We start from the raw sequence: 25,003 nt of genomic DNA on the forward strand, positions 1-25,003 counted from the left end.
CCCATGGCTGAGGCTCCTAAGCTGAAGCTAAAGGCTTATGTTGCTCTATACCAACAGGTGAAGTGTCATCAGTACTGGCCCAACCCTGACAGCACTGCCACGTACGGCCACTTCCAGGTGGCCTGTCTCACTGAGGAGGGCAACTCTGCTTTCCTGGTCCGAGACATGACCCTCACACACTTCGAGGTAACAGTATGCTCACAAGTCATTGTTTTTTCCCAATGACCAGTGCTAATGTAATGTTAGCTATTTGGAAGTCAAAGTAAACATACAGAAATGGTGGTTCACAGCTAGTCCTCCTCAATACAGTAGGCTATCTTCCAGGTACTAAAATGATTAAAAGCGGTACAAACACAGCAGTGGGACTATCGCTTTAAGCGTTTAAAAGATGAGCGCGGCAGCACTGAGTTGCCATGGTGACTTGTGTGGGCTGTTCTCTTTTCGGTCTCATGTGATGCATGTATCATGTTGCCATGGTGACTAGCCTCTACAGCCACGAAGCTTCCAGTATTAACATGAAGCCTGTGTGTTGGCATGGCGACACTGATAGATGTTAAAGGGGCAAACACATTTTGTTTTACGCCATATAACGAGACTACACATTTTTCCCCCTGTTGTCATGGTGATGATGCACTGACTTTACTGTGTGTTGCCATGGTGACAGAGCGACGAGGTCCGGGAGTTGACCCAGATCCAGTATGTGGCCTGGCCGGACCACGGCGTCCCAGATGACTCATCAGACTTCCTGGACTTTGTTAGCCTGGTGCGGAGCAAAAGAACCGGCAAGGATGAGCCCATGGTGGTCCACTGCAGGTAGGGCGCATAATGCATGATACACATCTAAGACACACACATCCTTTGATACAGCAAGAAACACTCAAGGAAATCAAGAGGAAAATGTAATATTTTCACGCAACAGCTCTGTGTTCATTGCAGTGTCCCTCTATCTGACTATAGCCCAAGTCTCGCTCTCCCTCAAAATAGTTTTTTGAGTGACTTAAATTGTGATGAAGCAGACTAACTTTTTAGTTGAGCAAGAGAAGGGGCAACCAGGGAAAGTGTTGGAGCAACATTTTTTGCCATGAAGTGGTTTCTGTAAGTACAGGCAGGGGGTGTTACCCCAGGTGGAGAATTATCCCCAAGTTACCCAAGTTCTCACTCATTTTGAAGTAGAATGTGCTTTCAAAAAAGTCACCAGAATTGAGCTTCTCTGTCCTACATGAAAATTGTCTGGGGGAGGGGGCCTTCTTCCAGAAACTTCTCCTCCCACTGCTACAAATTTTGCCAGAGGAAACACTATGTAGGAGTATAGTAGGACAAACAGATCCACAAAGAGGGAGAGGAGTAGCCTAATTTGAGGTAGGATGGCATTTTACCCCAAGTTACCCTACAATTGACCCGTGTTACATTTAGCCCCACTCTTCACTTTGCACAAATTGCAGAGTGGTAGGTAACATACTTTTGCTAAAAACTCTTGAGTTTAAAATGGTGCAGTTTGACATATTTAGGAGTGGAGAAATAAATTAGGAGTGGAGCGTTGGGATCCCCATCTTTTTAACAAAGGCTATTAAAACTTCTGTTTTCCCCACAATTTCAAGAATTATTGTGCTTTGACTGCTTGTCAGAATGCATGTTTCCCTCCCCATGGCACTCGTAACTTAAATATTTCTGTCGAGGCGCATTCATCTCTCATCTCGCGTGGAATGCACAACAAGCCGACTAGGTAAATAGATAAACTGTTCTACTATGGGGTTTAATGACTGCAGCAGAAACACTAATCCTACACACTGCTGTAGTACACAGCCCAGCAGCACAGAACGCTTTGCATGTACACCTACACGCCTTCATAAATCCACATCTCATGCCTTACTCCAGCCAAGTTATCGGACTCAGCCACGACATGCCCCAACAACACAGTGGAATGAATGTAGTACTGTATAGCACCCAGTGATAGGGATATTTCTCTATTCTAATCTAGTTTCAATTCCATAAACATATCGTTATGTGTGTTGCTATGTGCAAGGAAAATATTTTCCATAGTTTAAAAGGTAGAAATTATTTCATGAGTTTATAGAGAAACCTCTTCCTCTGCCCCCCCCCCCCCCCCCGCTGTGTCATCCTGCAGTGCGGGGATTGGCCGAACAGGAGTTCTCATCACCATGGAGACAGCGTTGTGCCTGATGGAGTGCAGTCAGCCCGTCTATCCATTAGACATAGTCAGAACCATGAGGGACCAGAGAGCCATGATGATTCAGACACCTGTAAGTCCTGCACTCTTCTCCACATCCTCCTCTTCTATCCCTCTCTTGATCCTCATCACTCTCTCTTCCTCTCCCGTCTGTCTGTATTTCTCTTTTTCTCTCATCTTCCTCATCTTTATCTTTTCTCGGCTAACTTGCCTCCATCGCCTTATCCAGAATGGCGAGTTAGAATAAAAGGAGCACAGTGTAGTCTTGAACAGTGTTACTAATTGAAAGGAGAGGATAATCCTACTGATATGATGCCTCTTTTATTCATCCCTGTTGTACTGTCCACGGTAGACTTTCCATTGTTACAGTCTACCAGTAAACACCTTTTGTGCCATGACAATGCCATTGTCTCTCAAGATACCCATTTTTAGGGTAGGTGTAAGGATTTTGTTTTGTACACTTGTTGAGATTTACTTGTCTTGGCTACATTATAGTATATACAGTGGGGTCTGAAGTTGACCCCCTTAATAAAGATAAGCAATAAAGACTGAATGAAATAAGTCATTCAAATACTGAGCTATATTGTGTGCAAAAAAAGGGAAATTATTTTATAGTAATACAATTGCTCTGAGAAAGATTGTTTGAAACTTTTTTTCTGAAATATGATTGACACCCCTAAAGATACTAAAAAAATAGAGTAGTCAAACGTTTATTATTGGTCCCATATTCCTAGCACACAATGACTACATTAAGCTTGTGACTCTACAAACTTGTTAGTTGCATTACATTATTATTTTTTTTTCAGATTATTTTGTGCCCAATGAATGGTAAATGTGTTGTAATTTGAGTCACTTTTACTGCAATTAAGAATAGAATGTTTCTAATCACAATGTGGATGCTACCATGATTATGTATAATCCTGAATTAATTGTGAATAATGATGAGTGGGAGAGTTCAAAGGTGAAAGATCACACCCCCAAGACATGCTAACGTCCCCTGTTATTGGTAATGGTCAATATTTAGATAATTTATTTTATACAGTCATGAGGGGTGTCAATACTTTCAGACCCCACTGTACCCAGCTCCATCCTAACCAGCTCTACAGTGTAATGTATTTCCTAATATATATGTACCACCTCCCAATGTCAAGTGTGGAAGAGATTAGTATAGTGTTCTTATTTCATCAACACTGTCAAGTACAAAGGAGGATAACATGATTACATTTTCATGCATTTTGGAGTAGAATGTCCTTTAAAGTCACCAGAAGTGGCCTAACAGTCATTCAACAACAAAAAAATCATAGGCAGAACACTAAAACATTACATGACCAAAAGTATGTGTACACCTGCTCGTTGAACAGCTCATTACAAAATCATGGGCATTAATATGGAGTTTTTCTGCCATAACAGCCTCTACGCTTTCCACGAGATGTTGGAACATTGCTGTGGGGACTTGCTTCCATTCAGCCACGAGCATTAGTGAGGTTGAGCACTGATGTTGGGCGATTAGGCCTGGCTCACAGCTGGCGTTCCAATTTATCCCAAAGGCGTTCGATGGGGTTGAGGTCAGGGCTCTGTGCAGGCCAGTCAAGTTCTTCCACAACGATCTCGACAAAACACTTCTGTATGGACCTCGCTTTGTGCACGTGGGCATTGTCATGCTGAAACAGGGAAGGGCCTTCCCCAAACTGTTGCCACGAAGTTGGAAGCACAGAATCATGTAGAATGTCATTGTATGCTATAGCATTAATATTTCCCTTCACTGGAACTTAGGGGCCTAGCCCAAAAAGTGAAAATCAGCCCGAGACCATTATTCCTCCTCCACCAAAGTTTACAGTTGGCACTATGCATTCGGGCAGGTCGCCAAACCCAGATTAATCCGCCGGATAACCAGATGGTGAAGTGTGATTCATCACTCCAGAGAACGTGTTTCCACTGCTCCAGAGTTCCATGCCGGGAAGCTTTACACCACTGCAGCCGACGCTTGGCATTGCGCTTGGTGATACTTGGGCTTCAATTTCAGGAATCTCCAGATGAACAGTTCTTACGCTGACGTTGTTTCCAGAGACAGTTTGGAACTCGATAGTGAGTGTTGCAACCGAGGACAGATGATTTTTATGCACTTCAGTACTCAACGGGTGGGGGGCAGTATATGCGAAGCACAGCCCCCACACCACCAAAGGGATATAAACAGACCACTAACTTACTATCCTAAGACACGAAGATCTCCCTCGCCACACGAGCCAGAGGCAGCACAAAACCGGACAGGAAGTTCGCGTCAAGGCTCTGAAGGCGAATAATGCCGGAAACGTAAGCCGATTTGTTTACTTGTCCTGTCAATAAATCTATCAAATGTATGCAGCAACAGTGCTCCTATCTTGGGGTAAGGAATGTTTTTTGGGATTTTCAATTCCCTCAGTCGAGCACCGGATTTCCCCTTTTTCATTTTAGCTTTGCTGTAGCACCTTTGTGTATACCTTCTTTCCGTCACGTCAGTGACTCAACCCACTCAAGTAGAGTATAGTGAAAAAAGCCTGGCATGATGTAATGTACCCCTCCACGGACCGCATGGGAGAGCACGAGCAAGCCAGTGACTCAGCCCCCATAATGGGGTTAGAGGCAGAGAATCCCAGTAGAGAGAGGGGAGCTGGCCAGGCAGAGGCAGCAAGGGTGGTCACTCCAGTGCCTTGCCTTTCACCTTCGCTCCCCTGGGCCAGACTACACTCAATCATAGGACCTACTGAAGTGTTGAGTCTTCAATGAAGACTTTTGAGACCTTGCCCATTCCATAAAATGGTGCTCGATAGGAGAAAGCCCTGCCTCCAGCTGTTTGCCTGCGTCTTGTGACCGTAGCACACGTGTAGGTATGTACGGCAGGACCAAATCGGAGAGATGGGTAGGAGAAAGTCCATCTAATGCTTCGTAGGTTAACAGTAAAACCTTAATCAGCCCTAGCCTTAACAGGAAGCCAGTATAGGGAGGCTAACACTGGAAGTAATATGATACAATTTGTCAATATTCTAACAGATGTATTTAGCACTACCTGAAGTTTATTTAGTGCCTCATCTGGGTAGCCAGAGAAGAGACAAAAACATGGGAAGTTTCAGATTTTTGCAATATTACAAAGATGGGAATAAAATGCTCTTGAAATATTTTGTATTTGTTCGTCAGCCATCCACTTTTGTCTAAAACACAGGCTTTACCATTTTTCATCAAAATGTACAGATGTGTGTCTGCATAGCAGTGAAAGTTGAGTGTTTCCGAATGATGTCACCAAGAGGTAGCATACACTCAGTCGCCAGTTTATTAGGTATACTCATCTAGTACTGGGTTGGACCCCCTGAATTCCTCGGGATGGATTCTACAAGATGTGGTATTCAAATGTTGCTCAATTGGTATAAAGGGACCCAGCGTGTGCCAGGAAAACATTCCCACACCATTACACCGCCACCAGTTTGTACCGTTGACACAAGACAGGATGGGACCATTTTGTTTACGCCAGATCCTGCCATTAGCATGACGCAACAGGAACAGGCAGTTGTCCGGTGTTGGTGATGTCGTGCCCACTGGAGCCGCTTCTTCTTGTTTTTCGCTGATATTAGTGGAACCTGGTGTGGTTGTCTTCTGCAATAGCCCATCTGTGACAAGGACCGGCGAGTTGTGCATTCCGATATGCCGTAAAGCACACCACTGTTTTACTACACTGTTATTTGCTTGTATATGGCCTGCCTGTTAGCTTGCACAATTATTGCCATTCTCCTTCAACCTCTCGTCAACTAGCTGTTTTCACCCACATGACTGCTGCTGACTGGATTTTTGTTTTGTTTTGTAGTACCCCCTAGACACTGTCAAGCATGAAATGGCCAGGAGGCCGGCGATTTCTGAGATACTGGAACCGGTGTGCCTGGCACCGATGATCATACCACACTCAACGTTGCGTAGGTCACTCGTTTTGACCATCCTAATGTCCAATCGAACAGTAACTGAATGCCTTTATATAGCAAACCACGGCGTGACCTGCTGTCTGTAGGAGCGAACCATTTTCCTGAACGGGGTGGTGTACCTAATTTAACTGGCTATTGAGTGTGTCTATAGTGAGAACAATAGTAGTCCTTGAATGGAACATTGGGGACACCGAAATTGACCATTGATTTGTCAGAGGACAAACCATCCACAGAGAAACTATCTTTCTGACAGATAATGTCTATACCAGGCAAGAAGTTGTCTGCGTAGACCAATTAGGGTTTTCAATTTCTCCCAAAAAATGTGGTGGTCGACCTTGTCAAAAGCTGCACTAAGGTCTTAGGAGCACAAGGACAGACGCAGAGCCTTGGTCTGATGCCATTAAAAGGTAATTTACCACCTTCACGAGTGCAGTCTTAGTACTATAATGGGGGTCTAAAACCAGACTGGAGCATTTTGCGTACATAATGTGTCTTCAGGAAGGCAGTGAGTGGCTGAGCTACAGCTTTTTCAGTTTTCTTTTCTAAATGAATGGGAGATTCAGTATTGGCCAATTTAGTTTAAAAATAATTCCGGGTCAAGGTTTGGCATTATCAGGAGAGGCTTTATTACTGCCACCTTTAGGGAGTTTGATACACATCCGAAGGACAGGTAGCCGTTTATGTTCAACATAGGAGGGCCAAGCACAGAAAGTAGCTCATTCAGTATTTTAGTTGGAATAGGGTCCAGTAAATAGCTGGAAGGTTTAGAGGCCATGACTATTTTAAGTTATCTGTCGAGAGATACAGGATAAAAAAAAAACTAGTGTCTCAGTTTGGAACTGAAATTATTTTCCAATCGTTTCATTCGGAACATATTTTTTTATTTTGAGTGGGGTTCCGTTCCACTGTTACGACCAGCAAAATAAAGTTCTGAACCGGTTCGAACCCCAAAAGAGTACCATTACATCGCTCCTTTTTTATTTATTTTTTGTTTAGCTCAACATTGATGTAGCAATTTAATCATGCAATGTGGATAGAGCAGCTTGCCATAGAGCGGGCAAGCTATAACTCAGTGAGTTGTTTACATGCGTGATGAAAGACAAGTGTAGGGCACGAGATGTACCTGAAATGTTGCTGGAGGAGAGAGGGTGGGTGGATGAGGTTTGGCTTGGAGCGCTAGGCATCTTGTGATGACATGCATTATCTGAATTAGGACCACAGAATTATACCTACAAAGGAGTGGCTTTTATGGAGGAACTTCAAAGTTGGCTTAACTTTGGACTAGAGAAGCTAGATAGCTAACAAGCTTGTGTGTGCAGCGCGGAATGCTGTATCGGTCCAGGAAGCCAGTAAACAGTAGCTGTAAAAAGGGATTGAGCAGGCTGCATAGATTTAATGACTAGAACCTCAAAATACCAAAATGCAGTCTTTTCGTAAATGTACCTTTTTCCTTTGAGATGCGCGGGGAATATGGTCACTAGTGTAACCAGGAGAGGCCTCCTTTAGCACAGTAAATTCATCAGGCTTAAGCCATGTTTCAGTCAGGCCAATCACATCAAGTCTATGATCAGGGATTAGTTCATTGACTGACTTCCTTGGAAGTGAGGGATCTAACATTAAGTAGTCCCATTTTGAGATGTGAGGCGTTATCACAATCTTTTTTTATTCCAGTGAGATTGCTAAAGCGAACACCGCCATGTTAAGTTTTGCCTGACCTAGATCAAGGCACAGACACGTTCTCAATGGGGAAAACTGAGCTGACTGTGCTAGGGGCAGACTCCACTAAGCTTACAGGCGGGCTAACAGCATGCTGCCGGGCCTGCATCCTAGCTCATTGTGGCGCTAGAAAAGTTTGAGCTTGTCTATGTTGATAGATAAAATGAGAGAACCCCTCCGACTAGAATGGAGTCCATCCTTCTTCAGCAGGCCAGGCTTGGACCCATTTGTAGGTGAGTCCAGGCACGACCAATTATCAACGAATTATATATTTTAGGAGGGGCAGGAAACCGTTTTCAAATTGCGATTGAGTTGTATGAGTCTGCTGTAGAGCTCATCATCCCGCTAACTGGGAGGGGGCCAGAGACAATTACTTGATGCCAACGTCTTTATAGCTAAGTTACACGCTGAAACTGTGTTGCGCTTGGTGACCTTTGACTGTTTCATCCTAACATCGTTGGTTCATGCATGGATAACAATATCCCTCTACTCTACACTTGCCAGTTCTGGCAATATTCATATTAGCCTCTACATCGGCAGCCCTGCCCCCTGGTAAACAATTTATGATCGCTTGAAGATTATTTTTAAGTCTAATATTGCGGGTAATGAAGTCACCAATTAATAGGGTTTTAAATTTGTCTGCGCTAATGGTGGGAGGATTCGGCGGCTCAGACCCCGTAACGGGTGGAGGAGTGACCTGAGAAGACTCGGACTCTGACTGGTTGCTTGTGGGGAAAACCGGTTGAAAGTTTCTATCGGCTGAATGAGTAACGCCGGTTGAGCATGCTGACAGCATTTCTTTCCAGAAGCCATGAAAAAATTGTCAGGTTGTGGGGACTGTGCGGGGGGATTAACACTACTAACTGAATTCACTGGTGGCACAGACGCGGTTTCATCCTTTCCTTAAATTGCCCTTGCGTAAGGATTTTGTCTGAAGCCAAGCTTGCTACACTGCTATTCTCACCATAAGGGAATAATTGTCCTGTATATTATGAGAGCAGCAACTGCAATGAGAAGGTACAATGTTACTTAGTTTCAGCTGGTGGAGGTCCTCCAGATCCATGTCCAGATAAAGCGTCCATGGGCGAAAATTTGATTGAAAAAAAATGAAGACAAAACAAAGATGTTAGTAAACATATTAAATACAGAGTTTGATTAAACTGTTATTAAAAGTAAAAGGCAGGTAGCCAAGTAGCAACAAAAAGGCACAGCAGCACAGAGACTAGAGGCTAAACTGTATAATATATATACCCTGCTCCATCCTAACCAGCTATAATACAGTGCATTCAGAAAGTATTCAGACCCCTTTACTTTTTCCACATTTTGTTACATTACAGCCTTCTAAAATGTATTTGTTTTTTTCCTCCTAAACCTGCACACAATACCCCATAATGACAAAGCAAAAAGTTTTTTGCAAAAAAAAATAATTACATTTACATAAGTATTTTGACCCTTTACTCAGTATGTTGTTGAAGCACCTTTGGCAGCGATTACAGCCTCGAGTCTTCTTGGGTATGACGCTATAAGCTTGACATACCTGTATTTGGAGAGTTTCTCCAATTCTTCTCTGCAGATCCTCTCAAGCTCTGTCAGGTTGGATGTGGAATGTCAATGCACAGCTCTTCTCAGGTCTCTCCCGAGATGTTTGATCGGGTTCATGACTGGGCTCTGGCTTGGCCACTCAAGGATATTTGGAGACTTGTCTCGAAGCCACTCCTGCGTTGTCTTTGCTGTGTGCTTAGGGTCGTTGTCCTGATGACAGGTGAACCGTCACCCCAGTCTGAGGTCCTGAGTATTTTCATCAAGGATCTCTCTGTACTTTGCGCCATTCATCTTTCCCTCGATCCTGACTAGTCTCCCTGTCGCTGAAAAATATCCCCACAGCATGATGCTGCCACCCCCATGCTTCACATTAGGGATGGTGCCAGGTTCAATCTTGGTGTCACAAGATCAGAGAATCTTGTTTCTCATGGTCTGAGTCTTTAGTTGCCTTTTGGCAAACTCCAAGTGGGCTGTCATGTGCCTATTACTGTGGAGTGGCATCCATGTGGCCTCTCTCCCATAAAGGCCTGATTGGTGGAGTGCTGCAGAGATGGTTGTCCTTCTGGAAGTTCTCCCATCACCAGAGAGAAACTCTGGAGTGCTGTCAGGGTGACCATCGGGTTCCAGGTCACCTCCCTGACCAAGGCCCTTCTCCTTCGATTGCTCAGTTTGGCCAGGCAGCCAGTTCTAGGAAGAGTCTTGGTCTTTCCAAACTTTTTCCATTTAAGAATGATGGGGGCCACTGTGTTCTTGGGGACCTCCATTGCTGCAGACATTTTTTGGAAACCTTACCAAGATATGTCTCTCGACACAATCCTGTCTCTGAGCTCTACGGACAATTCCTTCGACCTCAAGGCTTGGTTTTTGCTCTGATATGCACTGTCAACTGTGGGATCTTATATAGACAGGTGTGCCTTTCCAAATCATGTCCAATCAATTAATTTACAACAGGTGGACTCCAGTCCAGTTGTACAAACATCTCAAGGATGATCAATGCAAACAGGATGCACCGGAGTTCAATTTAGCTTATCATAGCAAAGGGTCTGAATACTTATGTAAATGCTTTTTGTTTTTTTTTATACTTTTTTTACAAATTAGCAAAAGAATTGGAAAACCTGTGTTTGCTTTGTCATTGTGGGGTATTGTGTGTAGATTGAGGATTTGTTTTATTTTAATACATTTTAGATTAAGGCTGTAACGTAACAATGTGGAATGTCAAGGGGTCTGAATACTTTCCGAATGCACTGTATATCCAGATACAGGGCTGTATCTGGAACTGCATGTTGAAAAGGGAAATAAAATGAATAGCAAACACAATGTCCTAAACTATTCCAATCTATCTGACAGTCATATTTTATCTACACAATATATTTCTGTATGAACATTCTGTAAATATCCATTATCCTGATTGTCCATTGCCCCAGGTGTACATAATCAAGACAAACAAATTAATAAATCATATTGTGTCAAGATAAATAAGGTGACGCTCAACTACTGTATGACTCTTTCAACATGCCACTGAAAAGGTCAAGAGCTGCAATTAATTTAATGATATCTGAAAATACTGCAGAGAAATTCAAATCCACTTGCAAGCATTGCGAACAACAAGTTGGATGCTTAGCAATAACTACTACTGAGGGCAGGTGTTTTTTTGTTTCAAACGCACACAATCTTTTAAAGGGATAGTTTAGTCAGAATACAAACATTATTTTCCAACTCCCTTGGCTGTAGTTCATTCAAGAAGGCGGTTTTGGGATATTTATTTTCCATTCGACACTTAATATCCATATTTTGTTACTGTTAGCATTCTCAGTAACACTTAACATTAAACTGTTCTTGTGCCTATGTAATAAAACTTGAATTATTTTGGAGCAACATTTTATTAGTTACATAATACTTTGGTAGGTGCATTCGAACAAAGTTGCTTTGGATAAAAGCATCTGCTTGCATGCAAGATGCTTTTATGCATGCATGCAAGCGGATGCTTTTATCCAAAGCAACTTTGTCATCAATCATACATTTTACATGTGGGTGGCCCCGGGAATCAAACCCACAACCCTGGCGGTGCACGCGCCATGCTGTACCAATTGAGCCATACAGGAGCAAATACCTTCAAATATTATTTGGTTTTCTGAGAACTGTTATTTGAATATCAAAGAAAAGTTGCCTTTTAGCTAAACTTAATAGGAAATATATTTGACTACCTCGGGTATTAACTACAAAATACAACTATTTTCTGCCCAGGTCTGGCTATTTCTCATCTAGACCCAGAGCCCAATTGGCCCTGTTCAAGAGTAGTGCAGTATATAGGGAATAGAGTGCCATTTGGAAAGCACACTATATTCTCTCTCTAGAGAACACTGCATGAGTGCCATTTGGCCCCGTGCTCAGCCCAGAGACCCAGGCTAAAGGAGGTAGAGATGATGATGCAGCTGTAATTTCATTAGGATGTGCTGAGCTCTAATGAGGCTAGCACACCCTCAGGGTCTGGGGGGGATAGGGGAAGGATGAGGGGGAGGAATGGTGGAAGATGAGGGGGTAGTAAGAGACCATGCTAATGAGACTAGGGTAAAATCAAATCAAAAAGGGGCTTTCATGCGTTTCCTTCCTCCAGTCATACACGCTGAACTAAGTGTGCGCGTACACAATAATCTAAGTACACATGTTCTCACACACTCACCCTCTTTCCCTTGTACAATTACACACGCACATACTGACAAACATGGGTACACACATACAGTGCATTCGGAAAGTATTCAGACCCCTTGAAATTTTCCACATTTTGTTATGTTACAGCCATTATTCCAAAATGGATACCATAATTTTTTTTTTACATACAATACCCCATAATGACAAAGCAAAAACACTGAAATATCACATAAATAAGTATTCAGACCCTTTACTCAGTACTTTGTTGAAGCACCTATGGCAGTGGTTACAGCCTCGAGTCTTCTTGGGTATGACGGTACAAGCTTGGCGCATCTGTATTTTGTGGAGTTTCACCCATTCTTCTCTGCAGATCCTCTCAAGCTCTGTCAGTTTGGATGGGGAGCATCGCTGCACAGCTATTTTCAGATCTCTCCAGAGATGTTTGATCGGGTTCAAGTCTGGGCTCTGGCTTGGTCACTCAAGGACATTCAGAGACTTTTCTCGAAGCCACTCCTGCGTTGTCTTGGCTGTGTGCTTATAGTCGTTGTCCTTTGGAAGGTGAACCTTAGCCCCAGTCTGAGGTCCTGAGTGCTCTGGAGCAGGTTTTCATCAAGGATCTCTGTACTTTGCTCAGTTCTTCTTTCCCTTGATCCTGATTAGTCTCCCAGTCCCTGCCACTGAAAAACACCCCCACAGCATGACGCTGCCACCACCATGCTTCACCATAGGGATGGTGCCAGGTTTCCTCCAGACGTGACACTTGGCATTCAGGCCAGAGTCCAATCTTGGTTTCATCAGACCAGAGAATCTTGTTTCTCATTGTCGAAGAGTCCTTTAGGTGCCTGTGGCAAACACCAAGTGGGCTGTCATGTGCCTTTTTAACTGAGGAGTTGCTTCCATCTGGCCACTCTAGCATGAAGGCCTGATTGGTGGAATGCTGCAGAGATGGTTGTCCTTCTGGAAGGTTCTGCCATCTCCACAGAGGAACTCTAGAGCTCTCAGTGACCATCGGTTTCTTGGTTACCTCCCTGACCAAGGCCATTCTCCCCAATTGCTCAGTTTGGCCTGGTAGACAGCTCTAGGAAGAGTCTAGGTGGTTCCAAACTTTTTCCATTTAAGAACGATGGGGGCCACTGTGTTCTTGGGGACCTTCAATGCTGCAGAAATGTTTTGGTACCCTTCCCCAGATCTGTGCCTCGACACAATCCTGTCTCTGAGCTCTACGGACAATTCCTTCGACCTCATGCCTTGGTTTTTGCTCTGACATGCACTGTCAAATGTGGGACCTTATATAGACAGTTGTGTAAATTTCCAAATCATGTCCAATTAATTTACAACAGGTGGACTCCAGTCCAGTTGTACAAACATCTCAAGGATGATCAATGCAAACAGGATGCACCGGAGTTCAATTTAGCGTATCATAGCAAAGGGTCTGAATACGCATGTAAAAAAGAAAAGGTATTTCTGTTTTTATTAATACATTTGCTAAAAATTCTTAACCTGTTTTTGCCTTGTCATTATGGGATATGTGGAGAGTCATTTTAAAATAAAGCTGTAACGTAACAAAGTGGAAAAAGTCAAGGGGTCTGAATACTTTCCGAATGCACTGCATGTACGCACACACCACTGCTTCCCACCTCAGGGAAGTTGGCTTTTCAGGTTGTTTATTCACCCCTGGCTGCCTCTATCCCAATCACTGGCTGCTCTGGCTTGTTTACTCATGCCTTGCCATTAACTCCTACTGTTACTGATGTTCTCTTCCTTCCCCTCTTGCTCTTCTGTGTCCTCAGAGCCAGTACAAGTTTGTGTGTGAAGCCATCTTGAGGGTCTATGAGGAAGGCATGGTCAAACCCCTGAAGTCCAACCTATACCAGAGAGAAGTAGAAGAAAATGGAGAAGAGGAAGAGGAAGATGTTAGCATTAGCATTAGCGCTAGTGTGACCAGTGTGACAAGTGAGACCAGCGTGACCAGCGAATGCCCTGAACCCTGACCTCTAATCCCTTGGACCTGACCTGGGTTTGTAGTGAGACGCCCAGCACCATGGAGGAAGAGCCCTGGCTACCATGGGTACTGCCATGGGCCAAGGAGAGAACAAAGCACTGTTGCACTTTATGCCGACAAAAAACTGAAAATCATTGACAAATGAATCCATTTATGTTATGTAGACGGACATGCCTTTTCTTCTGTCCCTCCGGCCGATCGAGAGAGACCGTATCTTTTTCAAATAGTATTTATTGTGTTTTAGTTTGTGTCAAACCCTGTCCACTGAACAAATGTTAGTGCGAGTCCTAGCTTCATGCTTCCCAAATGAAATCATAGATAGTAAAAAGTAGTGAGAATTTTACTTTATAGTGAGTGGTTTTAATTTATTATAATTTTTGCTTTTCTTGTCAAATTATGACAATAGACACACATCAGAGCACTTTGTCTAACCCTAGCTAACCGTGTGGCTGTTGTGTCACTATGCCTTGGTTTTTGCATAGAACAAACGAGCCATTGACTGACGTTGATTGGCATGTTAAACTGTCCAGTTTGGCAGGGGGTGGATCTACTCTAAGCTACAGTATTTCATAAAGTCCCCAGTCACCATGGCAAATAAAGCTATCAAATGGGAAACTTGACTTTAAAACAACCTTTTTAAGTTACATTTCTCGCTGTCTTTGTGCGTCTGTCGAATTCAATCCAACAACACTAGGATCATTCAACAAATAGTAATTATAAACCCCCACATTTTTTAAAATATATTTAAATGGTACTTAGAGGCTTTAAGGCACGTAATTTTTATTGGAAATGATAATCACTTAAGGGTGTTTTAGGTGCACATTGCTGGGCATTTGTTGTAGCCAACACAGTTATAACATGTTTTGTAAAAAAAAATCAGGCTGCACGAGGTGTCCTTTTCAAACTGGTTCAACTGTATTGTCATTTTCAGCAGTTCTTGTATTGGAGTTATCAGCTTCTTTATAGTTTTAGCTACTCTTCTCATGAGAGGCTGTTTCTTGCTTTGTTTCATTGGTTGCTGCCATCTTGGCACTGCAGGTAGTGGCACCTTCTCCGATGCACTATTCTGCACAACCATGTGTATGTTTAGACTGGATGTGTGTGGGACCGTCAGTGTAGTTATGTGGTGTGTCTCTGTGACTCCGCAATTTTTCTTGTGTGTGTGTGTGTGTATATTATGTCCTGTCTCTGGTGCTGCTGTGGCTCTGTGTCATGCCGTGTAACCATTCGCTAACCCCTTGCCATTTCACCATAACCTGGCTGACACTCATTACTAACTCAATGTTAATGTCTGGGGTGAAGCCTGCTTGTAAACTTATTTGCCATAGTTTGTTCCATCTTCTTGACCTGGGGTGACTGTGTGATGCATCTATAGCACGTACATTGGAAATAAATACATTATGACCACGCTGTGAGAAGCCCATGAATTAAATTGCTCCCTTTCACCTGGCTTACACACAGTCCCCTATGGTCGTTCATCAACCCACTGTGTGGAATCCACAAAACTGTCATTTTGATTATTTTTATTTTATGAAATAATGCATGGATTCCGCTCACTCTGTTATGCCTGAGAGGATTATGATGCATCATAGGAGCAAGACTACAGAATGCCACATACAAGACTTGGGTTTCCAGAACCATCGCATTTTTATTTTCATAAATGTCCAGAATTGAGCTTTGTTCAAAGTGTTATGATAGTGTATCAGGGTACTGTGGGGTGCTGTTTGGAGGCAGGAGGGGAGGGAAGCAGGGTGGGATAGGTATGGGAGGGTGGCTGTGTTATATTTTTGTGAAAGAAACGGTTCTTGCTTCTTGAGAATAGACAGCACTTTGCAGATGACTGGGTAGCCATGCCTGCTACTGAATATGTCAGAAACATAAAATGGTGTTTACTTTATATTTATCATTTTATTTGTTTTTAGACACCTGTAGGGAACAAAAACTCAAACCTACACAGTGATGCTTATTTTTTTTTGTAAATATACTCGACCATGTAAATACAATGTTGTATATTTTAAAAAAATCTTTAAAATAAAAGGGAAAATCATTTGTGAGTTAAAATGTTTTTATATAGAGAATGACACGTGACAACTTGTGTGTTTAAAAATAGAAGAAAAATTGCAAGCTTACATTTCTTCCAACTCACTCCATTAAGTTGATTTTACTTCTGTTTCAAACACTTGTTTTCAGTTGCTCTGTTCGTTGTGCTTTGTTTTTTCTTTCTGATATTGTCATTTGACAGTGCTTTGAATATGTTTATAAGATTTATTAAAAACTATTAAAACTTGTCTGAAAGCATGAAATAAATTGCTTCATCTGACGTTGCTTTTCCACACTGCAAAAGTGAGGTCAATGCAATGTTTTGATAATAGATTCATGGTACATACAGATTTTCTCAAGCACTCCTGTCTTAATTCACACACATACCTGTATTCCAAGTTCTACATTCCAGAAATGGGACTGATGCTTAAAATGATTTAGAAAGTAGCATCAATATACAAAGCCTAAAACCATAGCATTTCTGCTCGTATGTAATCAACCTTGCAAGTTCTAACAGCCTGCGTTAGACAGATGTCATTGTTTGCATGGCGTCTAAGAGGCTCTCTGTAAGTATCAAGTATGTTTGAAAGAAGTGCACAGGTACAGTCTGGTCTCATCCCTGTCAATCAATGGATATCCATGGCAGAAAATATTATGATGACATCATGAAGACCAGACTGAAGCCATCAACATGACCAGTGAGTGGCGCTGCTGCTAAATGGAGAGGATACAGTAGATATTTGATCTGATTTAAAAACTTTTTTACACTGACTACCATGATGCCGTTTGAAAATTGACCATAATCTATTACTGAATGTACCGACTGTCTAGAAAGTATCGACTGGTTTGTCCAGTCCTTATAATAATATCGGCATATGATAATACATACTTGGGTATATTTATTTGTTATATTTCAAGTAATGCTTTTCATAATTGGCTACATTGTAATTTAATGATTACTACTACAGAAACACCAAACAATATAAATATAATACAATCTCTATGCACCCAACCAATGACCGCACTCAACACCCTAACGTCTCTTTAAAAACAAATAGCAGTGTGTTTGGGATTTATTTTGACGTCATTTCCTGCGGGAAATCTTGCCTCCCTCTTTTCTTGGGACTTGTGGAAATTATCTCGTTAGGGTATCGATCGAATAGGAAATACAGTAGAATACTTATGAACCATGGAAACATATTAGTTTTTTTTTTTTTTGTAAAGTGAACCATGCACGTGGATTGGTTGTTATTTTCGGCAAGTCTTTCGTGAGTTGCTATTCCTTTAGGATCTACAAGTGGCCATCGGCGACAGCAGCAGCAAGTGTATGTCGCCTGATTTCTTTCATCTGTTGCTTCAGTAACGCGTCGTTATCACAAAGGTAGCTTGCTTGCTAAACCTGTTGCTCTCGCTCATGATGGGACTAGTCAAAGCCAATTTTGTCGAGTTATTCTTCAATAGTTAATGCTTGAATGAAATGTAACTAAGATCGAAACTAATACAATATTTATTTGGGCAAATCTTGTAGCTAACTATCTAGCTGGTTAGTTAGTTAACGTTACCAGTTAGTTAGCTAGCCAGCAAATTAAGTAGCATAACCAACCATCTGGTACCGCAGAGCTAGCTAGTAGCATAACTAGTTGATAGTTAGCGGTCCAAATGTTCAGTCTAAATTTCTCTGTAAAATTGTTATCATTAACTACAGCCCTAATGGATGTAACAAATAGCTAATACTACACTACCCAATTTAGCTAACTACAGTGTAACGTTATGGTTAATACAGCAAGTGTTTCTTCACAACTTCATTGCTAGCCGTTTGGAACAACCATTGGATTATTGTGGGGAGTCTACAAACATTAGCGGACTAAAACTCCACTCCATAGTGAAGGAAGTTAATTAACTTCTTTCACCAACAGGTGACGTTCATCATAACCTTCCGCACGGATTGGAGTTTCGTCCACTACAAACATTGTACACACAGAAAAGCACAAAAGTAATACCTAAGCAGCTAAAAGCACTTAGGTTAGTTGCAGTGATAAGTCACACCATTTTGATTTGCATACTAATATGGCTTCTGTCCTAGCACATTATTTAATAGATTGTTTTAACACACAGCCCTCTGATTGAGGAAAACAACAGATTGTGTCAGTAATCCTTCCTCTCACATGTGCAGGTAGTGTTCACTAGGCCCCCACCATGCTGAGTTTCCTCCGCCGGACGCTGGGCCGGCGGTCCATCCGTAAGCATGCTGAGAAGGCCCGGCTGAGAGAGGCCCAGCGGGCCACCACACACATCCCTGCTGCCGGGGAGGCCAAGTCTATCATCACCTGCCGTGTGTCACTGCTGGACGGCACTGATGTCAGTGTGGACCTACCGGTGAGACTTTACACAAACGTTTTTTCTTTCAACTAATGTCAAGGCATGCCTCATGACAAAGTAACAGGTGGCTATTTTGTATAGGGTCATCAAAATATATTTCAAAAGGAAGGAAGACAGAGTAGGAGCATTTATTCCATTACCGTACTTCGAAGCATGTCAACCGCTGTTTAAAATCAATTTTTATGCCATTTTTCTCGTAAAAAAGCAATAATATTCCGACCGGGAATCTGCAATTAGGTAAACAGACGAAAGAAAATAAAGCACTGGGTCGACTCGGGCACGCGCCTAAGCCCATTGTCCTCTGATCGGCCACTTGTCAAAAGCGATAATGTGTTTCAGCCAGAGGCTGCCTCGATATCGGTCAGCTTTTTCCCGGGCTCTGAGAGCCTATGGGAGCCGTAGGAAGTGTCACGTTAAAGCAAAGATCCACAGTCTTCAATAAATAGAGGCAAGAAGAACAACACCTTGTCAGACAGGCCACTTCCTGCATGAAATCTTCTCAGGTTTTTGCCTGCCATATGAGTTCTGTTATACTCATAGACACCATTCAAACAGTTTTAGAAACTTTAGGGTGTTTTCTATCCAAAGCCAATAATTATATGCATATTCTAGTTACTGGGCAGGAGTAGTAACCAGATTAAATCGGGTACGTTTTTTATCCGGCCGTGTAAATACTGCCCCCTAGCCCAAACAGGTTAACAAGCGTACAGTCAATAACACAATAGAATTTTAAAAAAAAGTCTATATACAGTGTGTGCAAGGAGGTAAGGCAATAAATAGGCCATGGTAGGGAAGTAATTACAGTTTAGCAAATTAACACTGGAGTGATAGATGAGCAAATGATGATGTGCAAGTAGAAATACTGGTGTGAAAAAGAGCAGAAAAGTAAATAAAAACAATATGGGGATGAGGTAGGTAGATTGGGTGGGCTATTTACAGATGGGCTATGTACAGCTGCAGCGATCGGTTAGCTGATGTTTAAAGTTAGTGAGCGAAATTTAAGTCTCCAGCTTCAGCGAGTTTTGCAATTCGTTCCAGCCATTGGCAGCAGAGAACTGGAAGGAAAGGCGGCCAAAGCAGGTGTTGGCTTTGGGGATGACCAGTGAGCTATACCTGCTGGAGCGCGTGCTACGGGTGGGTGTTGTTATCGTGACCAGTGAGCTGAGATGAGGCAGAGCTTTACCTAGCATAGACTTATAGATGACCTGGAGCCATTGGGTCTGGCGACGAATATGTAGCGAGAGCCAGCTGACGAGAGCATACAGGTCGCAGTGGTGGCTAATATATGGTGCTTTGGTGACAAAATGGATGGCACTGTGATAGACTGCATCCAGTTTGCTGAGTATAGAGTATTGGAAGCTATTTTGTAAATGACAACGCTGAAGTCAAGGATTGGTACGATAGTCAGTTTTACGAGGGTATGTTTGGCGGCGTGAGTGAAGTAGGCTTTGTTGTGAAATAGGAAGTCGATTCTAATTTAATTTTGGATTGGAGATGCTTAATGTGAGTCTGGAAGCAGAGTTTACAGTCTAGCCAAACACCTAGAATTTGTGGACAACTACAAATACCTAAGTCAGAACCGTCCTGAGTAGTGATGCTGCGCGGGTGCAGGCAGCGAATGGTTGCAAAGCATGCATTTGGTTTTTACTAGCGTTTAAGAGCAGTTGGAGGCCACAGAAGGAGAGTTGTATGGCATTGAAGCTCGTTTGGAGGGTAGTTAACAGTGTCCAAAGATGGGCCAGATGTATACAGAATGGTGTCGTCTGCGTAAAGATGGATCAGGGAATCACCCGCAGAAAGAGCGACATCGTTGATATATACAGAGAAGAGAGTCGGCCCGAGAATTGAACCCTGTGGCACCCCCATAGACTGCCAGAGGTCTGGACAACAGGGCCTCCGATTTGACACACTGAACTCTGTCTGAGAAGTAGTTTGTGAACCAGGTGAGGCAGTCATTTGAGAAACCAAGACTGTTGAGTCTGCCGATTAAGAATACGGTGATTGACAGACTCGAAAGCCTTGCCCAGGTCGATGAAGACACAGTACTGTCTACACAGCACAGTACTGTCTTTTATCTATGGCGGTTATGATATCGTTTAGTACCTTGAGCGTGGCTGGATTGCGCCCATGACCAGCTCGGAAACCGGAATTGCACAGCGGCGACGTTACAGTGGGATTCAAAATGGTCAGTGATCTGTTTATTAACTTGGCTTTCGAAGACTTTAGAAATGCAGGGCAGGATTGATATAGGTCTATAACAGTTTGGGTCTAGAGTGTCATCCCCTTTGAAGAGGGGGATGACCGCGGCAGCTTTCCAAACTTCAGGGATCTCGGACGATACGAAGAGAGGTTGAACAGACTGGTAATATGGGTTGCAACAATGGCGGCTGATCATTTTAGAAAGAGAGGGTCCAGATTGTCTAGCCCAGCTGATTTGTACGGGTCCAGGTTTTGCCGCTCTTTCAGAACATCGGCTATTTGGGTGAAAGAGAAGCTGGGGAGGCCTGAGCAAGTAGCTGCGGGGGGTGCGGAGTAGAGGTCGACCGATTAATCGGAATGGCCGATTAATTTGGGCCGATTTCAAGTTTTCATAATAATCGGTAATCGGTATTTTTTATTTTTATTATTATAATTTTTTTTTACACCTTTTATTTAACTAGGCAAGTCAGATTAAGAACACATTCTTATTTTCAATGACGGCCTAGGAACGGGGGTTAACTGCCTTGTTCAGGGGGGATTCGTTTTTGCAACCTTCCGGTTATTAGTCCAACGCTCTAACCACCTGCCTTACATTGCACTCCATGAGGAGCCTGCATGGCAGGCTGACTACCTGTTACGCGAGGGCAGCAAGAAGCCAAGGTAAGTTGCTAGCTAGTGTTAAACTTATCATATAAAAATCTATCAATCTTAACATAATCACTAGTTAAACTAGTAATATCATCAACCATGTGTAGTTATCTAACGTGTCCTGCGTTGCATATAATCGATGCGGTGCCTGTTCATTTCTCATCGAATCACAGCCTACTTTGACAAACGGGTGATGATTTAAGAAGCGCATTTGCGAAAAAAGCACTGTCGTTGCACCAATGTACCTAACCATAAACATCAATGCCTTTCTTTAAAATCAATACACAAGTATATATTTTTAAACCTGCATATTTAGTTAATATTGCCTGCTAACATGAAATTGTCACTGCCCTTGCGTTCATTACCTGGTTCGTTGCGAACTAATTTGCCAGAATTTTACGTAATTATGACATACCATTGAAGGTTGTGCAATGTAACAGGAATATTTAGACTTAGGGATGCCACCCGTTAGATAAAATACGGACCAGTTCCGTATTTCACTGAAAGAAAAAAAAAGTTTTGTTTTCGAGATGATAGTTTCCGGATTCGACCATGTTAATGACCTAAGGCTCGTATTTCTGTGTGTTATTATGTTATAATTAAGTCTATGATTTGATAGAGCAGTCTGACTGAGCGGTGGTAGGCACCAGCAGGCTCGTAAGCATTCATTCAAACAGCACGTTTGTGCGTTTTGCCAGCAGCTCTGTCAACTCCCAAGATTAGGCTGGTGTAACCGATGTGAAATGGCTAGCTAGTTAGCGGGTGCGCGCTAATAGCGTTTCAAACGTCACTCGCTCTGAGACTTGGAGTAGTTGTTCCCCTTGCTCTACATGGGTAACGCTGCTTCGAGGGTGGCTGTTGTTGATGTGTTCCTGGTTCGAGCCCAGGTAGGAGCGAGGAGAGGGACGGAGTTATACTGTTACACGGGCAATACTAAAGTGCCTATAAGAACATCCAATAGTCAAAGGTATATGAAATACAAATCGTTTAAGGAGAAATAGTCCTATAATTCCTATAATAACTACAACCTAAAACTTCTTACCTGGGAATATTGAAGACTCGTGTTAAAAGGAACCACCAGCTTTCATATGTTCCCATGTTCTGAGCAAGGAACTTAAACGTTAGCTTTCTTACATGGCACGTATTGCACTTTTACTTTCTTCTCCAACACTTTGTTTTTGCATTATTTAAACCAAATTGAACATGTTTCATTATTTATTTGAGGCTAAATTGAATTTATTGATGTATTAAGTTAAAATAAGTGTTGTAATTGTCCTTATTACAAATAAATAAATAAATAAAAAGCGGCCGATTAATCGGTATCGGCTTTTTTCGGGTCCTCCAATAATCGGTATCGGCGTTGAAAAATCATAATCGGTTGACCTCTAGCGCGGAGCTGTTGGTTGGGGTAGCCAGGAGAAAATCATGGCCAGTCGTAGAGAGATGCTTATTGAAATTCTCGGTTATCATGGATTTATCGGTGGTGACAGTGTTACCTAGCCTCAGTGCAGTGGGCAGCTGGGAGGAAGTGCTCTTATTCTCCATGGACTTTAGTGTCCCAAAACTTTTTTGGTGTTAGTGCTACAGGATGCAAATTTCTGTTTGAAAAAGCTAGCCTTAGCTTTCCTGACTGACTGCGTGTATTGCTCTGAGACCCTAATCATGTTGTGGGCCTATTCTTCGGTGAGGGTGGTAGCTAGTTGCCTTCCTCTTGCTGTGCTGTTAATGAGTTACTGAGAGTGTCACAGTCAGGTCTTCACTCACTGAGGTGTGACTTGGCCACATGAGAGGTGCGTGCCAGTGTGTTTGTGTAGTTCACTGTTGTATTGATGCGGATCACCTGTAATTCCATGATCCCTCTACAGCACACCTGGTCACATGACCCACCCACAGCCAGGAGCCAAGTGAGTGGAGATGGTCTTCTCGAATGGGAAGACTTGCTCTTGGCCCACAATGTCCTCTGATTTCTCAGGGTTGGAATTTCTAAGGCATTCCAGCTGTCAAACCAGTTGATCCCACTCTGGAATTAAAATAAAATACAAATTTTCACATGCACCGAATACAGAGTGAAATGCTTACTTATACAAGCCCTTAACCAACAATGCTTTAAGAAGTTTTAAGAAAAAATAAGTGTTAAGTAGAAAATAAAAGTAAGAAATAATTAAACAGCAGCAGTAAAATAACAAAAGTGAGGCAATATACAGGGGGTACCGATTAGTCGAGGTACTTGAGGTGTATTCCACTGTAAATGCTATAGGTCTATTGTCACAGAGCTTGTCCAATTGTTTTATTTTTCTTCTTTTTTTTGGCAATGCCTCTGAATGCAATGCTAGTGGGGATTTATTACAACATGGGATAGGCCATCCATGTTTTTCTGAAGAGTTTGGAGTTCAGGACATGAGCCTGAGTGCAGTTTTCTAATAGCTTTATCATAGTAATGTGAAAATCCATTTGGAAGGAACATTGTGAAGCGTTAGGCTAGCTGTAGCTCTGGATCTATAGCTCTGCTATGTAAGAGTTCTAGGCTAGTTGATATAGTCTGATTTACCTTTTATTCACTTGGTGGCATTGATTAAGTGTTAGGAAGCAGAACTGCTGGGTTGCGTAATAACGTCGCTGTTTAGGCTGCCAATGGGCTTCCCAGGCAATAACTCATTTTGATCATCAAGGCCTTATGTATTCTTGGTGTTCTTCTGAGACCGCTTTGGCCCTTATGGTCTGTCCCTTTGTTTAGATATTTTGTGTGTTATCTGACGTGCATGTTGCTACTGTACAGCAGCCATACTCGGGACTAACTGTAATAGTGTGATAAAACCGAGTGAATAAACATGTTGACATAGGGCTAGTACAAGATGCTGGGTTTGTATTGGTGAAACATAACACCTTGGACTTATTTCAGTAAATCATTTAGTAGTACAGTAGTGTCCTTTTACAGTAAAGATTACCGTGTGGGCCTTTGCTGACTTGGGGTGTGGAAAGTCATTACCTAACCAGGCTAGGCCTTTGGTGAGGCCTGTGTGTTTTGATTAATGATGAGTCAGGTTTAGTGCTAGTCGGGTTGCAAAGGGTCAGAAACTTTCCGAGAGATTTCTGTAAATTTTCCATGGGAAGTTAAGCCTGGCGATTTGGGGTATTTTGCTTAAATTCATCAAAAAAGTTAGCTTGTAACAGTGAACCTTTTTTGTGGGATACACAAGGCAATTCTAGATCTTGTGGCATATTTTGGTTAAACTATCCCCAATTCAATGGAATTGCAACCCTCTACATGCACAGTGCATTCTTTCATCACATGTTCAGCTGATTCTCAAGGTCTTGCACGCTAATGAGATGCTATTGATCCCACACTTCTACACTGTCTGAGCCAAGGACTACATGCTTTCTGGTAAGTTTTGATTACAATACTGGGTGAATATATTTTATGACATACATGCTTTTTTGTTAACTAGTAAATACATAAGTGTGTTTAAATCATAACTTGTTAACAATTTCTGCTAGTTCATTTTTGCCATCATGTGGGTTTTAGCTTGCTTGAGCCTGCTAATTAAGGAGTGTTAATTCACCTGTTTCCATACATGTTTTATTTTAAAACATTTATCTTACAAATTAGTTGTTTAATCTAACTGCTTAACTATTTATCTGTACATGGAATTGTATTTGTTGTTTTTTTACTCATTTTTTTCAAGTCTTTACAGGAAA

The 25,003-nt window shown here is 42.3% G+C and overlaps 2 protein-coding genes across 13 annotated transcripts in view; both read left to right on the plus strand.

Annotated features, from left to right (window-relative positions):
• The window catches only part of LOC115160873 (tyrosine-protein phosphatase non-receptor type 4), a 102,690-nt gene extending 86,361 nt beyond the window's left edge, over positions 1–16,329 (plus strand). For all 6 annotated transcript variants that reach the window (XM_029711359.1, XM_029711363.1, XM_029711364.1 and 3 more), the window contains 4 exons: positions 58–186; positions 665–813; positions 2,126–2,261; positions 13,830–16,329. In XM_029711359.1, the coding sequence (XP_029567219.1) occupies positions 58–186; positions 665–813; positions 2,126–2,261; positions 13,830–14,030 (615 nt within the window). In that variant the 3' untranslated portion in view covers positions 14,031–16,329. The remainder of the gene's footprint in view (positions 1–57; positions 187–664; positions 814–2,125; positions 2,262–13,829) is intronic.
• An 832-nt stretch (positions 16,330–17,161) lies between these two features.
• Positions 17,162–25,003, plus strand: part of LOC115160874 (band 4.1-like protein 5) — a 47,518-nt gene continuing 39,676 nt past the window's right edge. For 2 of the 7 annotated variants that reach the window (XM_029711365.1, XM_029711372.1), the window contains exons 1-3: positions 17,162–17,462; positions 17,998–18,103; positions 18,255–18,457. In XM_029711365.1, coding sequence (XP_029567225.1) covers positions 18,278–18,457 — 180 coding nt within the window. In that variant the 5' untranslated portion in view covers positions 17,162–17,462; positions 17,998–18,103; positions 18,255–18,277. The remainder of the gene's footprint in view (positions 17,463–17,997; positions 18,104–18,254; positions 18,458–25,003) is intronic. The other 5 variants (XM_029711367.1, XM_029711366.1, XM_029711368.1 and 2 more) reach the window with 5 other exon arrangements.

The sequence above is a fragment of the Salmo trutta genome, chromosome 24 (genome assembly GCF_901001165.1).
Source record: "Salmo trutta chromosome 24, fSalTru1.1, whole genome shotgun sequence".
Taxonomy (NCBI): domain Eukaryota; kingdom Metazoa; phylum Chordata; class Actinopteri; order Salmoniformes; family Salmonidae; genus Salmo; species Salmo trutta.